We start from the raw sequence: 14,405 nt of genomic DNA on the forward strand, positions 1-14,405 counted from the left end.
AGACTGGGGAAAGCCTAAGACCAAACCAGGGCAGCAGACAGATGAGGGGTGTAGGTCTGGTCTGGTGACCCAGCTGCATGACCAAGAGGACGTGTGGCTCTGGGAAGCTGTTCCTTGATAGGTGGACTGCAGCAGAGGGCACCAGAAAGCAAGAAAATCTTTGCTCTGTGCTAACAGCTTGTAAAATACTGATGTCTTTGTGGGTTACAAAGACCGAGGGTGCTGGCGCTGGGACTGGCTTTGTGCTTTGTGTGGGAAGGAACGATGAAGGAAGACTCGACAGTTCTCTGCGGCGTACTTTAACTTACCATCAACACAGGCAGCGTAACGGCCACGAGCTCTCGGCATCCTGGCTCAAACCCACACCGCGGCCGTAACTTCGGGGTAACTCCCGTGCGTGACAGAGGCACTTCAGCGCAGAGGCACTGCTGCCCTGTGCTCTCTGAGGGCCTTCCAGAATGCTGGACGCTTGAAGCTTCTCGAGGTGGGGGAATGGGTCTCTGTATACCTGTGCGCGTCCCCTGAATCCTGCAGAGGATGCTGCTGGCACTTCTACGGTCACACTCGCACGCTGAGCTCGCCCGTGTCGAGGGCGATGCCGGTGCGGCCGCCTCACAGCCCTCTGCAGCTGCGGAACGCCACCGGGATGACACGCTCGTCCCCACAGCCCCAGCCGCGCTCTCCCCCCACCTGCAGCTGACCTCCTCAGGGGAGGTGAGGCCCCGCCGGGGCCCTGCCCCGCCCGCCAGCCCCTCTCCCCCGGCTCCGCTCCCCCGGCGCGGCTGGAGGCGGGAGGGAGGGGGCCGGGCCGGAGCCCGCCTGCTCCCGGCCCGGCCTCCCGCCTTCCCGGCCGCGGGCGGGGTCGGGCTGCGCGGGGCCGCTCCCGCCCCTTCCCGCCCCCGGCCGGTGCCGGTGCCCGTCCCGCGGTCCCCGGGTCGGGCGGCGCCTGTGGCGGGCGGCGCGGCGGAGGGGAGTTTCCAGGAAGTGGCCATATTGGATCCATTCAGCCGCATCCACCCGCGGCGGGGAGAGCCGCGCTCCCGCCGCCGGAGCCGCGCCAGCCCCGGCCATGGCCGCCACCGACCTGGAGCGCTTCTCGGTGAGCAGCGGGGGGGCCGGCCCCGCTCCCCGCTCCCGTACGCGCGTCTCCTCGGGCAAATAACTTGGTTTTTCTCCCTCGGGGAAGGGGGGGGGGGGGGGGGGGAATATGCGGCCGATGGTGGGGCCAGGGCAGCCGGGGGGATGCGCCGGGCGCCGGCCCTTGTGCGCGGCCGCTGCCCCGCCAGCCCCCTGCGTGTCCGCGGCGAGCGGGGTGGCCGGCGGGGCGGGGGTGGGCTTCGGCTGCGAGGGGGTCTTGGGCGAGGGGCGAAGCCGGCGTCCTCGGCGGGGTGCGGGGAGAGCCCTTGCGGGAAGGTCCTGCCTTGCGGCGTGGGCTGGAAGGCTCCGAGGCCTCGGTGCTCGGGCCGGTGCTGAAACCGGTAACGAAAGCCTGTCGTGACCCCTCCTTGGGTGTCCGGGATGCTCCCAGAGGGCATCCGAATCCGTGCGGCTGCAGGCGTAAGGTACCCCGCAACGAGGGGCGGAAAGAAAGGGGGTCAGACCTTCCTAAATAAGAATTGTTTACGTACCACTGGTATCCGAACACTCTGAAACAGTGAGCAACTTAACGGTGTGTGTATAATACCGTGAGGGACACGCTGATTCAAACACGGGTAAAGCAAACCCTTGAGGCTAACCGGTCTCTGAGCCCATGTATGAAGAATGCTGTACAGCAAATATGGAGCGTGACCCGTGCACCGCTGCCTCTCTGCAGCTCGCATGTTGTATAACTGCTATCGGAAGTCAATCTGGCTAAAATCTGTGTCGGCTTAAAACTATTCTTTGTCTAAGGCTTGAATTTGTTGTTGTTGTTGGAAGGCTGCTCCGATTAAATAGCTCGGCGATGCGTCCTTGCAGCCTTTCAGAGCTAAAAACGTTTTTTACCGCATTAAATAGCTTCGCTCTCAAAAGTCAAAAATGTCTGGTGTGATATTGCTAAATAAATGGGAACAGCAGTGGTGGTTGTCTGAATTATAGGCATGCCGTTTGAGCACAAACAAGTCCCTGCTACTGTTTTCTCTGTAAACTACTTTTTGCCAAGAATCTCAAACTCTGCTTCATTTCTTTGAATCCTGGCCCAAAAGTTTCCAGCTCAAGAATGAATTTGCAAGACTGTAACTTGCTTAAACCTTGCATAAAGGAAAATTGATTGTGGGCTCTTATTTAAGAAAGCAAATGCTTCTAGACTCTGGGGAGAGGGGATTAAGGTAAAGCCTCAGCAGCAGGGAATGGAAACACCGTAACTGTCTCGCTGCAATTATTTCTGCATTTGTATCATATATAAATACTTCTAATGTTAATTTGGTGTGCCTGCGCAGGTTTTCATAGGTGTAACAGGAACCTAAAATATTGCCTAGCCCGGGAGAAAATTAAACTTAATCTTGCATTCTTTGGTGTGGGTACTTGAATGCTTGGTGTACTTGCGTCAATAGTCTGTCACTTTTATTTAGAAAAAGAAAAGGGGAAAAAAAAAAAAAGAGTTCCCGAAGGTGCTTGGCTCTCATTTGGGCACCAGAGTGAAATGGCCGGGCTCCAACATGACTGTAGTGCCCAACTCCATTAGGAGAAAATCTGCTTACTTTGCGCAGGGAGCTAGGGTGGGTTTATAGGGATCTGCAGGCCTGGTAGATCCCTCTGCTGATCTTTGTCTTTGGACTAGTTTGCCTTTCGCCTGGAACCATGGATCTGGCAGATGCGGGAGGGAGAGCAACGTCTCGTTCCCATTTGATGCAGGGCAGAGGGCTGTCCCAGCTGCTGCTTCCTTCATCCTCAGCGCATGTCTCAGCTCTGATGCTGTTCCTCCAGCAGTATCATGGAAACCTCATGATGAAGGTGTTCCGAGTTGTTCTTTCTGCAGGGTTTACAGCTTTCGTGGTGCCACTTTATATCACCGTGCCTCAGTTTCCTGAGCATAAAGTCTGGGTGGGAATAGCTCGTTAGTGCCAAGAAGAGGTGATGATAAATTCATTTATTTTTACCAGCTGTTTGTGTCTGCAGTGGGAAGTAGTAATGGTGGGAAAGCCTCTGAAGGAGGTTTTTGATATACAATAGGTCATGCTGTTCAGATTGGTGAAGCTATTTATAAGTGTCCAGCTGACACTGACATCCTGGAATGTAGTGACCCTTAGGTTTGGATAATGTGTTTTCAAAACTCCCCAGATGCATGCTTCCCTTGTACAGTCCTCCAGAATGCCTCTGTCTCCAGCACAATAAAGTTCCCTTGAAGTGCTGCTGTTGGAAATGACCAACAAAAGCAAATGAAAGGAAGCTCGCCCATAGAAAGCTGCCTCTAAGGCAGCAGAATCACACCAGCGGTGCTCAAGACTGCCTTTGTTTTTGTGAATGTAGTGCTTGTGAGAGAGCTTGGCTTCAGCCCCTGGAGACTGAAGTTTTCTGCTGATCTGCCGTGAGAATATGGCTCACCGCTACTGTGTTCAGGGCTTGGTCTGCAGGCATCGCTTCTAGACACCCAAGGCCAGTTGTCTTCGTTACAGAGTGGAAAGAAAGCTGATAAAGTTTGGTTCGATTATGAAATTTGTCATCAAAGCTGAGAGCTTCTCCATTGCCTGCTCTGGCTAGCGTTGAGCTAGCACGTGATGACTGTGTGCTGGAGCAGACACTGGCAGTATTTGCAAGGATGTCTGTATGTTGAGCGGGAAACTGCCCAACCACCACGTGCAGGCGGAAGCCAGAAAGTGTGTGAAATGCAGCAGGGAAATGCAGAAGCTCTGGAGGAAGCCAGAAAAGCTGGAAGGAGAAGTGATGGAGAAGCGACTGGAGACGTGTAGGAGAACAAATGGGATGAGATGTGAGACTGAGACTATAAGACTGTTTTGCTTTTGAGAAGCTTTTTCAAATCCCTGAATCTGTTGCTTTCTCTCTTTTTTAAATAAAACCCATTGACCTCCCAAAATGCTGTCGCTTGACAATCTGCATTAACCCATTGCCTGCCTTGGAGGTGCAAAGGCCGTTGCTTGGGCTCTGCACTAAGCAGCTGCATGCTCTCAGACGCATGCACGTGAGGAGGAGCAGGTGTCCTCAGCCTTACGGTTGGGCTAAGAATTTAACATTATGCCGTAAGTTTTGAAAATGTCGTGGCTGATTGCTTTGCGTGCGTACTGTGGCTGTGTGCACAGACAAGAGATTTGTGAACATCGATGCCCAGTGAAGAGAGCACTGGATGCATGCATGTAGCTGCGTGTGAGCTCTGGTTGTGGGGTGGCTGTCTACATGCAGTCCTGAGAAGAAGTCCCTTTGTGTTAGTGATTGATAGCTAGGCTTTTACTGGTTGCTTTACTATAAATTAATGCCCCTTAGAAGATCTTGCCAGAAAAAACACCGCTTTATACAGAGGAAAGCTGAACAACATCTTCCTCACTGGAAATGGACAATGGGGTTTTTTTTGTCGCATGGAGCTGCTGAGCTGGGGGGGGTGTCTGGCCAGTTTGGCAGCTTCGTGTGATCGTTACCTGTTTACACGCTACTGCCTTCTTGTGACCTGCTCCCAGCTCTGTGGGAGGAGAGGGACCTTTGAACGGTGCCTGTTCCTGCCACGACTGCCCGGGTTGTGATAAACTTCATGCATTTCTGCTGCTGCTGTTTTCTGTAAGCTCGCATTCTCTTACGGACTGCACAGCCTAAACCTGCTCCTCCGTGTGAAGGGGCCAGTGTTATACCTTAGTCCATGAAAGGTGGGCATGAGGAGTGGGCTGAGAACAGCTCTGTGTACTGTAGCTAGGGCAGAGTGGTTGCCAGAAGAATTATCACTGCAGGTCCCAAGCACAGGCTTACATTTTCTTTTATTCAAACTCTCAAGGAAAACGTTTCCATGGCTCAATTCCAGTGGAAACTGGGGTTTGTTTGGATTTAGACGTTCCCCCTGCCCTGTTTTTTGCCCAGCCAGCGGCACTATTTGGAAGTTCCAGAGTTAAATTTCCCTGCCTGTTTTTGTCGTTCAATTATTTTACCTTTAGCCTGGAAAAACTCAAGTGATCCCCCATGCAGTGTGGAACAGAAGTGACAGATTTTTCTCCAAGCTGGTAATGTGCACCAGGAAGCAAGCCCAGCGGGAACAGCCCTTTCCCTCCCTGCCCTGGCCAGCTCTTCTGCCTTTAGCATACACTTTTTTGGGAAGGAGGGATGGGGTCTGAGAAAATGGTCTTCTGCTGGAGGAGACACATTGGTGGTTGCCTCTCCGAGCCCCACGATCCCTCCCTGGGAGGCTCGCCTCTGCTCATACAGGAAGCCGGCTCTGACTGTTTCAACCGCAGGACCAATTAGCTCAACCACAGTCCATCGCAGTTACACGCTTATTTTCAATGTATGTGCTGGGAACAAATGTTACCCATAAAAAGATTTTTTGGGGTGGGTTGTTTTTTTTTTTTCCCACTTCCCCACTGTGGTGCTGTTGCTGTTGGTGAATCTGGAGTGTCTCTTCCTCTTGCAGCAGAGATGCAACATGTTGTTCTGCGTGGGAGCTCCAGAGCTGCTCTTAACCGCTCGTAATCGCAGCAAGCGCCGAGGCAGTGGGTGGAAGGACGTGAGCTGGCGAATGCTGAAGCCATGTGTGCCCTCTGCATCAGCAAAACAAATGAAAGCCTGAAGAATAACTCTCTTTCAGGAGGCCGGCATGGTGTCAGGGCTCGTTGTCAGTGTTGTGGTGGCAGCTGTCAGCCAGTCTCCAGCGTTGCTGGAAGGCCAAAAGCTCCCTAAATATTATCTTCTGTAGCAGAACACCAGTGCTGTCGCCAGCTGCGGGGAGAGACGCAGCCCTGTCTCCGAGTGCCCCCGCTGTCCCCAGCCCGGTCGTCTCGAGGCATCACCGTGCAAACGAAGTGCTCTGGGGACTGGGCTGTTTGTCTGTCTGCGGGAGCGACGGTCGTGCTTGTCTCCTTTCCTTCTCGTGCTTGTTTGGCTCAGAGGTTGGGAGGGGAAGAAATGGCATGATGCTGAATTGGCTTTTCCTGGGTTGTGCAATTAAGAGGAGGCATTTGGGAGGCCATGGGACTGAGGGAGACGTGCAGGGCGTGGGCACGCTGTTTCCACCCCACCTGTATGGGTTAGGGTCACATCTACATGTTTAACTTTGATTATTCAGAGTGTATACTCTGGGCACATTTCAGGTTTTGGATGGGAAAAGCTGCCCTGCTTGTTTCAGATTAGCTGTAACCCTTAGAAAGTATGTTGTCCTGTCCCATATTTGTGTTTGGATGAGGTGGGGCCTGTGCACAGCCTGCTTGTTTCTCCCGTTCCCGACATCTGTGTAGCTGCAGCAAGCTCTGGGTTTATACCTGAAGCTTTGCATTTGTATTCATGTGTTGTAAAAGTGTCAGATGGGTAGGAGAGCCCATCTCTGCTGCCAGAGCAGCTCAAGTGGGGAAAAAAAATCCTGAAGGTACTGCTTCTCCTCAGTCCCAGCCATGTGTTTTCCTTCCAGGGCCTCTTCTCTGGCACAAGCAGCCCTGCTCGCCTCCGACTTGTGACATTTGGATGCGAAAGGTGGAGCCAGACAGGGAGTTGGCACCCTCCAAAATGGGGTGACAGTGGAGATTTTCAGAGGGCTGGGGGAGAACAGTGTTAGTGAGAACCACAGGCTTCTCAGATACATCCCTAGTCACTGGTCTCGGCTTGCGGGCTGACCAGGGCCCGTGGGGTCAGCGTTGTGGAGGCACTACTTTGTTTAGATGTTCAGATTCCTTTGTGAAGCCAAAAAGCGTCCGTCTCCCACACACATGAAATTCCAGAGATGTCAGACAGCTAGAGAGAGGTTCCCATGCAGCACCCTGCCTCCGGGCTCTGGCCCTCTCTGGCTTGCGCAGCCTCAAAACCAGATCGTCACAGGGAGCTGCGGAGCGAGAGAGCCTGTGCTGGGTTTCCATCGAGGGAGTTGGGGCTGCTCCCATCCTCTCCTCGCTGCTGCATGAGGTGCTGTGATGAGTCTGTGCCACCGCTGCATTACGTGTGCAAGGAAGCATGCGGGGAATGCATCCAGAGTGCTCCACAGGCAATGAGCGTTTCGGCTGGTTCTTGCTGTAACAGAGAGGCAGGACACATCCCTCAGCTTCTGCTCGGCTGAGTTCATGTCTGCCTGCAAAGGACTGTACAGGCATGTCTTCAACTGCGGGCTGGCATGAAGCATGTTCCCAGAGCTTGTGTTGTTCACGCTGGAAAATCAAACCTTCCTGCGGCAGCAGCCGAGGTTGCTCAGGTCGGTCGCTGGGAGAGGAGACTGAGCGTGCAGCGTTAAATAGCATATATATTCTTGCAGGTGCCCGGGACAGCACTGCGATCGCAGGGCAGCTCGGGTCAGAGGGACATTGCTGGGTGTCTCATCCAGACCCTGCTTCCAGCAGGCTGCTCCGGGCCTTGGATCCTAATCCAAGTTGATCTGGCTTTCAGCTCTGCCACAGTAAAAAGGTTGCCTGAAAAAGGGCTGCCAGAGCTGGCCTCCCAGGAACGCTCTCCTTCCCCTGTCTTCTGCAGCAAAGACGTTTCCAGCTCATATTGGTGAATATAGATTTATTCTGTAGTTTCATACAGAATGAACGGCTCTTTCGACTTATCTTTTTGCTATACACTTACTTCAGATAGAGGTTTTCTTTTCTTTTTCTGTTGCCTTGAGTCTTCAGATTAAAGGTATTCTGTGCTAATACACTTTGAGGCTTTCTGGAGGTATGTGTTAATAGGATATATAGCAGTCAGCTTATTAGCATGATGACTCTGGTTTAGCTCTTGGAGCTGGGTGGCTGTGGTATGTAAAACTTCTCTTTCTGGTGTCTTCCAGGCAGTATCACAAGGAGACTTGTCCCCTAGCTGGAAGTGCTGTTTGTGGAGACGCTGCGAGATGGTTGCATAAGGCAAACTGGGAAAAAGCATACAGCGGTGACCAAAACTCTTGGGTTCCCATTATATCTCTGTTCCCTTGTCTAAAAATAAACTGAATAATAGTATTTATTGTAATCGGGCAATAAATTCTGGAAACGTATGTGGGAATTAGCTATGTTTATATAAGTGGTAACTAAAACAGATAGCCTTGGTGGCTGATATCCAGCATGGCTTGTTCGGCATGATGAGGATCCAGATCCTTTTTCCTTCTTCAACGTTTCTTGTAAACTGCCCCAAGCCTGTTCTCTGCCACTCCTTAGGGGTAGACACACGGTTTCTCTCTTGGCTTTGTCCCATGGCCATGCGTATTTGCCAGGTGTCTCCTCCTCTTCCTCGTGGTAGGATGGTGGGGAAGGGAAGAGGTCCTGCTGGTCAGAGCAGTTGAGTGCAAGCTGGGAATGCATCTGCTGCCTTGGGTGAACTTGGGAAAGGCTCTTACTAGATAAGGTGATAAGATTAGTCTCTTGTCAGGGTTAATTGTGAAATTCCGTTAAATTAAAAGCCTCAGCACTTTCTGAATAAATAATTTTGAAAAGAAACAAACTGGGGTAGTCTGATGTGTTCTTGTTGGTCTATATTTTGGGTTCTTTTTAAACAGACTGAAGGAAAAGTTATGTTTGTGTTTTGGACTTTGCTTTCTTGGTTTTGAATAGCTCATGGGGGATGGAATTCTCAGGCTGACGAAAAGCTGAACTTTCTCATCCTTTAAGGTCATTTTGGAGGAAATGTCTCTCATTTTTGGTTCCATAGTTTTCTGTTTTAACCAACTTTCCTTATTCTCAAAGGCAACATTCATGTTTGCAAAACATTGTGTGCATAATGCCCGGCAAATCTTGTTTTGCTCCTTTGTAAACTCTCATCCAGGGCTTGTGATTGGGACAAAATGCATGTTTAATCCTTTCTTAATTAAGAAAGACCTCACAATTAATTAATTAGGCTTCATAAATGTTATAGGGAAATAGCTAAGTAACAGCTTAAGAAAAGGAAGCGTGTGGGAATTTTGCTTTTAGTGTAAAAAGTCAGAGAGGAATTTAAGCCAGAAACAGTCAGTTTGTTTGCAGAGAATTAAAACTGATGTTGCATTCACAGGTTGTGAATGTATCATCTTGGATGTATGTTGTATAAGAAAAGATGAGAAGCTTTACTCTCCCTTCAAACTTAGCTCTGAAAGTCAGCAAAACCTGATGTTTTAAGCCTGTGCCTATTCATTTGATTCTGTAGATGTGTGTAGGATTTTTATTTTATGTTTTGTGGTTTGGGGTTTTTTTTTGTTTTGTTTTTAAAGGAGGAAAGGCTGCTGAGACTGAAGCAAAGCTGAAGGCACTGCCTGCAGTTCAGCTGTTTGCTCGCAAATGTTAAAGTGAGCAGGCTGGTGCAGGAGGGGACTATGTCGAGTGTGCGGGTCCTGATCCTGGCTGGATCCTGCTGCTGGGAGCGCTCGGTGTCCGGCGTATTGCTGGGCTATCAGTACACAAGGTGTGCCGCAGGAATCAAAACACCGCTTTGGCACCAGTAGCTTGGATACAGGAAAGGAGTTAAGGAGTTTGCCTAAGGAGTTCCTCTCTTAAAAGGAGTTTTGCTTTCTCGCTTGAATCCCTGTCCACCTTCTTATGGGTAGGTGACTACAGTGCATGTTCAGCACGCTGCATTTTTACAGGTGTGCAGCAGAGCGTTTTCTTCCCCAAGACTAGCCTGAGGCATATGGGATGTTGTGAAACATTGATACTGGACCAGTGATTTTTTTTTTTTTTTTTTTTTTTTTAATTTTTGTTTTGCCGAGATGCTGAGCATTGCTCTTTGCAATGCCCTCGCTGGTCTGAGGGTTTATGAACAGCCCTTAAGAATGGTTCCAAAAGCTTCTTGAAAGGCATCACTTCAGGCAACGTAACCTTTACTTAGCCCTAAAGGGGAGAACCTCAGCTTTTGAGTCTTCTTGCCTCTGTAATGTAGAGTGGCTTTCATTTTTATTTGGCCTGTCTTGGTGGTGACTCCGTATCTGGTTTCTTCAGTGATGTTTTTGCCTGCCTGGAGTGCAGCTGGGAGCCGGGAGGGATATGAATAAAGGCTTGAGTGTCTGGGAAAATTCTTGGCATTCTTAGGAGAGCGGTTTAAAGGGGGGCTGGGAATTGTTTTGGGGTTTTTTTTTAGTGTGAGGTTTTTATTGGGGGAGACTGCAGCGTGGGCTGGGAGTTGTTGTGAGCATGAAGCAACTGGAGATGACTGGCTGAAATGGTGTCGTGTACACGGAGGGATGGATGGCTCAGCCGTGGCTGTGCTCCGGTGTGCTGTCCCTTGGAAAGAGAAGGCAGTGAAGGCCACTGGGGCTTTGCCCTGCCATTGCTGGAAGGAAGAGCAGTGTTACAGTTTACAGTTCTTTAGTGAAGGCAGAGCTCCTCACGCTGTCTGACGTGTGTCCTGTTTGACTGGCCACGCACCACTACCAGGGTGGACCGGAGTGAGAGGCAGCAGAGAAGCTGAAGCACAGCAGGTTGCTATTGTAAGACAAGTGGTGAATCAGTATAAACCCCACATCTAAAATTGTCTCTGTAGGGTTTGGGTTTTTTCTTCCTTTCTTCTTCCCCCAGCCTGTTATTAAGTGCTCCACAATGGGGATCTGGAATTTTGAGCACATGCTTAAGATTAACTGAAAACCTTCAGAGTTGCATATGTGCTTGCACTTTGCAAATCTGCTTGAGATTAGATGGCATTTAGGTGCGACAATTTTAGCCTAAGAGGTGCTGAGATCTCCACTGGCCAGCCCCAGCTGAAAGCGTGCTTCCTTTCATCTCCAGTGCCGAAGGCACCCATGGGGTCACGCTTACTGTGCCTAAGCCCTCTGTCAAGACTTACTACGCTCAGCATCCTCTGACTGTTGTTAGACAAGCTCAAATCTGCTCTCATTACCTCTCTTGGGCCATCTCTTTCTGCTTAGTAGACTGCAAAGTGCAAGCTCGTTCATGGATGCTGTAATACATCTAATAGTCCTTAGCCTGGGAGTACAGGAAAGATAATATTTTGATGTGTGATAGTGTCCGTTTTGAATGTTGCTAGCACCGTAGAGGTGCTTTTCAAACGTCGAGTGTGGTGTTGCTGTTACTACCCCTCAGCTGCTGAGCTTGGCAAAAGAAATGTTTTCTTCATGGAAACCTGAGTCTGTACGTGCTGCTGTTTCTTTGCAAATGTTAAGTGGCATTTGTTGAGCCAGTATTCCGAGATGGGGTAGGATCTCCGGAAAGGTGATTTGCCAGTTTTTTCTGCGTTGATCCAGAAACCGGGCCAAGCCCTAGGGAGTGCCTGCTTGGACAAAGAAGCTGAATTTGGCTTCCGACACTGTTTGCCCAAAGGTCTCTAGGCAAGTACTCAACTGCTCCATGACTCGGTTTACTTGTGAAACGATGATAAAACTATCAGCACCTCTGTAACGAATCTTGCAGGGAGGGGTGTTTGGGAGAGGTCCCCTTGACAGCACACAGTTGTGGGGTTGGGGTAGGGACCCTGCGTGTGCTGGACCCTGAAGCGGACCTCTCTGTTCCGTGGGTTTGTGGGCAGTTTGACTTGCCCTGCCTGGTCTGAGAGGGGCCAGGCAATGCTGGCAGCGTGGCTGCTCGGGGTGCCAGCGTGCATGAGCCTGTACATGGGACCAGCTTGCTCTGCTTGGATTTAATAAACAGCCACATCTCACTCAGTCCTTTCTCTGCTCAGTTGCAAATGAGACTCCCTGCATCAGGACCGAATAATTTCCTGATTCCATGCATTTCCATTCAGGAGACAAGGGAATAGCATCCTGCAAACCCCACTGGTATACGTATTAATCTCTGTTGCACGGACTGTTGTGCTGGTGGATTGTGGATGGGGAATCAAGACGGTGAAGTCACTGCTTTGTGACTAACAGCAGTCCCCAGCTGTGCCGGGTGCTGAGCCGGCCCCTGCAGAGCGATGACCGCTCCGTCCCACCACGGGAGCACTGCCAAAGGTGCCGCAGCCGTGCGGATCGGGGCCCGCGGGAGCTTTCCCTGCTCTTCCTCTTGCTGGTCTCTGAGTCACGCTGATCGGGGAGCTGCAATCTGTCTGCTAGCGCTGTTTTATCTTTCTGTTTTGATTTGATTGTAAATTGGAAGGGAGAGGATCTGGCTGTGCTCTGCACTTTGCAGGGTGCCTGGCACGCTGATCCATGACTCCACGTCTGCGTGCGCTACTGCAGTGCGAAACGATGCGCCCGTGGGTACATCCAGTGCTATAGAGCTACTGCAAGGCATTGGTGTGAAGGTAACAGACCATACCCAGGTTGGAGGGGGACCCATGCTGCAAAGTCCTGGAGGATTTGGTATTATTTAAGGTCAAACTGTCATCCAGGATTGAGGAATTTGTAAACAAAAGCGTGCCTCGGTAATGGGAATTGAAGCACTAAGGAGAAGTGCTGTGCAGATGTTGTGTTGTTGCCTCTTGCTATTTTATAAGCGTGTGTGTAAAACATACATGGAAAAAGCCCAGGAAGAGAGGGACCTGAAACACCGCTGCCTGTGAGCTCTTGGAACAAGAAAGCCATGGCTCTCCCCTGCGTGCGGCGTTGGCGTTTGGGGAGCTGCAGCCTGGGCACAGCTCGGGGAGACCCCGGGTCGGTGGTGCGAAGCCTACGGAGGGGCTGGAGGGAGCATTTGGGAGCAGCAGATACCTTTGGGTCATTGCTCAAGGGTAAGCCCTGTTCATTTAGCAGAAAGAAGAAAGGACTGAGTTTCCCCTCCTTTCTCCCCTGTAAGCCTTTGCTGTTTTGCCTTGGAAAATGTCAGCTGTTCATCTCTCTCGCTCATGTTTTGTTGGGCTGTAGGAATGGGAAAAGGCACCTTAGATACAGAGAAGTGCTGTGCTATCCCTCAGGGTATAAAACCAGGGGTCTTCACTCAAGTCATGGTTTAGCTGATAAACAGCTAAGCCATGTGATTTTTGGGTTTTGCTCTTGGTTTTACAGGGCACGCTCACAAGTTGCTTGTACACTGATGAGTCTGCTGTAGCAGCGCCCAAGATTTACATTACAACTCCTATCATGCCAAGTTCTTAAAAAAAAAAAAAAATATATATATATCCCCACCATTTATGATTGTGGCATTCAATTACGCTTTTGTTTACCCATATGCTTTCACCTGCTTCACTCAGGAAAACAAAACTGAGGGTTGTCTCAAGCAGAAAACACAAGCATATGTCACCAAAGAGCATTTCTTGTTGAGATTAATTCAAAGATTGTACTTTTCAATATATTTTTTCTTTTTTTTTTTTTTATTTTTTAACCAACTGATGTCAGAATGGTCTTTTATATCCAAGTTCCAGGCTGTTCATACTGCTCCTGGTGTGACAGCCAGGAGAACAGGGGCAGCACATCTAAAAGCAGAGTGAGCTGCTCCGCTCTGCGCCGGGAGCCCTAGCTGGGAAAACTGCAGTTGAGGGGCAGCTGAATGCGGAGCTGAACTTCTCGCTGCTGACATCCCCCATGGGTTGCGCAGGCAGTGATAAAGCCACTTTTCCTGGGAGAAGTAGCTGAAAAATGTAGTGACGCAAAGTGAAACTGATGCTAATTTGGAGGTGAAGCATGAAGAGACTGGAAGAAGAGAAACCGTGATCAGATTTTTATTTTTTAAAGGATCGTAGGCACACTGGTTGATGCTGTAGCCTGTGCCACTTCTCCTCACAGGTTTCTTTAATCCCTCTGTCTACTAGGAAGAGCCTAATTAATATGTGAATACGGTGTTGACCCTCTTATAGGGATCTGGATTTGGTCTTGCTGATTGTGTTTCTGTGCCTTTTCTTGTCTGGCTTGCAATAAAGGGCCAAATAACATATCATCTTCTACGGATGTGGTTTGTGGCCAGCTGCCCGCAGCGTTGCTGCCCGTGCCTGCTTCCTCCCAGCCCCGTGGTCCCGCTGCACAGCACGGTTTGTGGGACCCTGCTGTGGATGGGCTTAGGAAGCTGATGTGGGTTTGAAGCGCTGTTTTCGGTTCCCTGGGCAGCTTTGTGCTGGTGTGGCCGCAGGAACGGGCCAGCGAGCCGTCGTGCATCCCAAGTGCATCCCCTGCCTCCAGCGGAGTGTGGCCAGGAGCCGGGGTGGCTGGTGCCTTACAGCAGGTTTGAAGCCTTATGTTTGGAGGTTTCCTTTCGGTTCTTGTGGTGCTCAGTTAAGTGTGGCCATCTGTGCTACCAAGGGCATGTCTATCTTTTTGCTGTGTGCCGGGAGAAAGGTCCTGTGACGTAGCTGTCGAAGCAGAGCCAAAGATCGATTTCCCTCCGGGATGGCCGTTGTTCCCGTGGCCGTGCCCCCAGATGCCATTTGTGCGCCTGTTGCCGTGACGGACTCTGCTTCTCGGCCCGGCCAGAGCATCTGTAAAAATGTTTGAAGGACTTTGGATTAATAAATTCTGCTCTGACCTTCTG

General features: G+C 50.6%; 1 protein-coding gene across 3 annotated transcripts in view; it reads left to right on the plus strand.

The window, feature by feature from the left end:
- Positions 1 to 819: 819 nt before the first annotated feature.
- The window catches only part of SEPTIN8 (septin 8), a 37,572-nt gene continuing 23,986 nt past the window's right edge, over positions 820 to 14,405 (plus strand). Inside the window, exon 1 of one of the 3 annotated variants that reach the window (XM_075509770.1) lies at positions 820 to 1,099. In XM_075509770.1, the coding sequence (XP_075365885.1) occupies positions 1,070 to 1,099 (30 nt within the window). In that variant the 5' untranslated portion in view covers positions 820 to 1,069. Of the gene's footprint in view, positions 1,100 to 7,285; positions 7,307 to 14,405 lie in introns of those variants that run through there. The other 2 variants (XM_075509769.1, XM_075509768.1) reach the window with 2 other exon arrangements.

This window comes from Mycteria americana, chromosome 8 (assembly GCF_035582795.1).
Source record: "Mycteria americana isolate JAX WOST 10 ecotype Jacksonville Zoo and Gardens chromosome 8, USCA_MyAme_1.0, whole genome shotgun sequence".
Taxonomy (NCBI): Eukaryota; Metazoa; Chordata; class Aves; order Ciconiiformes; family Ciconiidae; genus Mycteria; species Mycteria americana.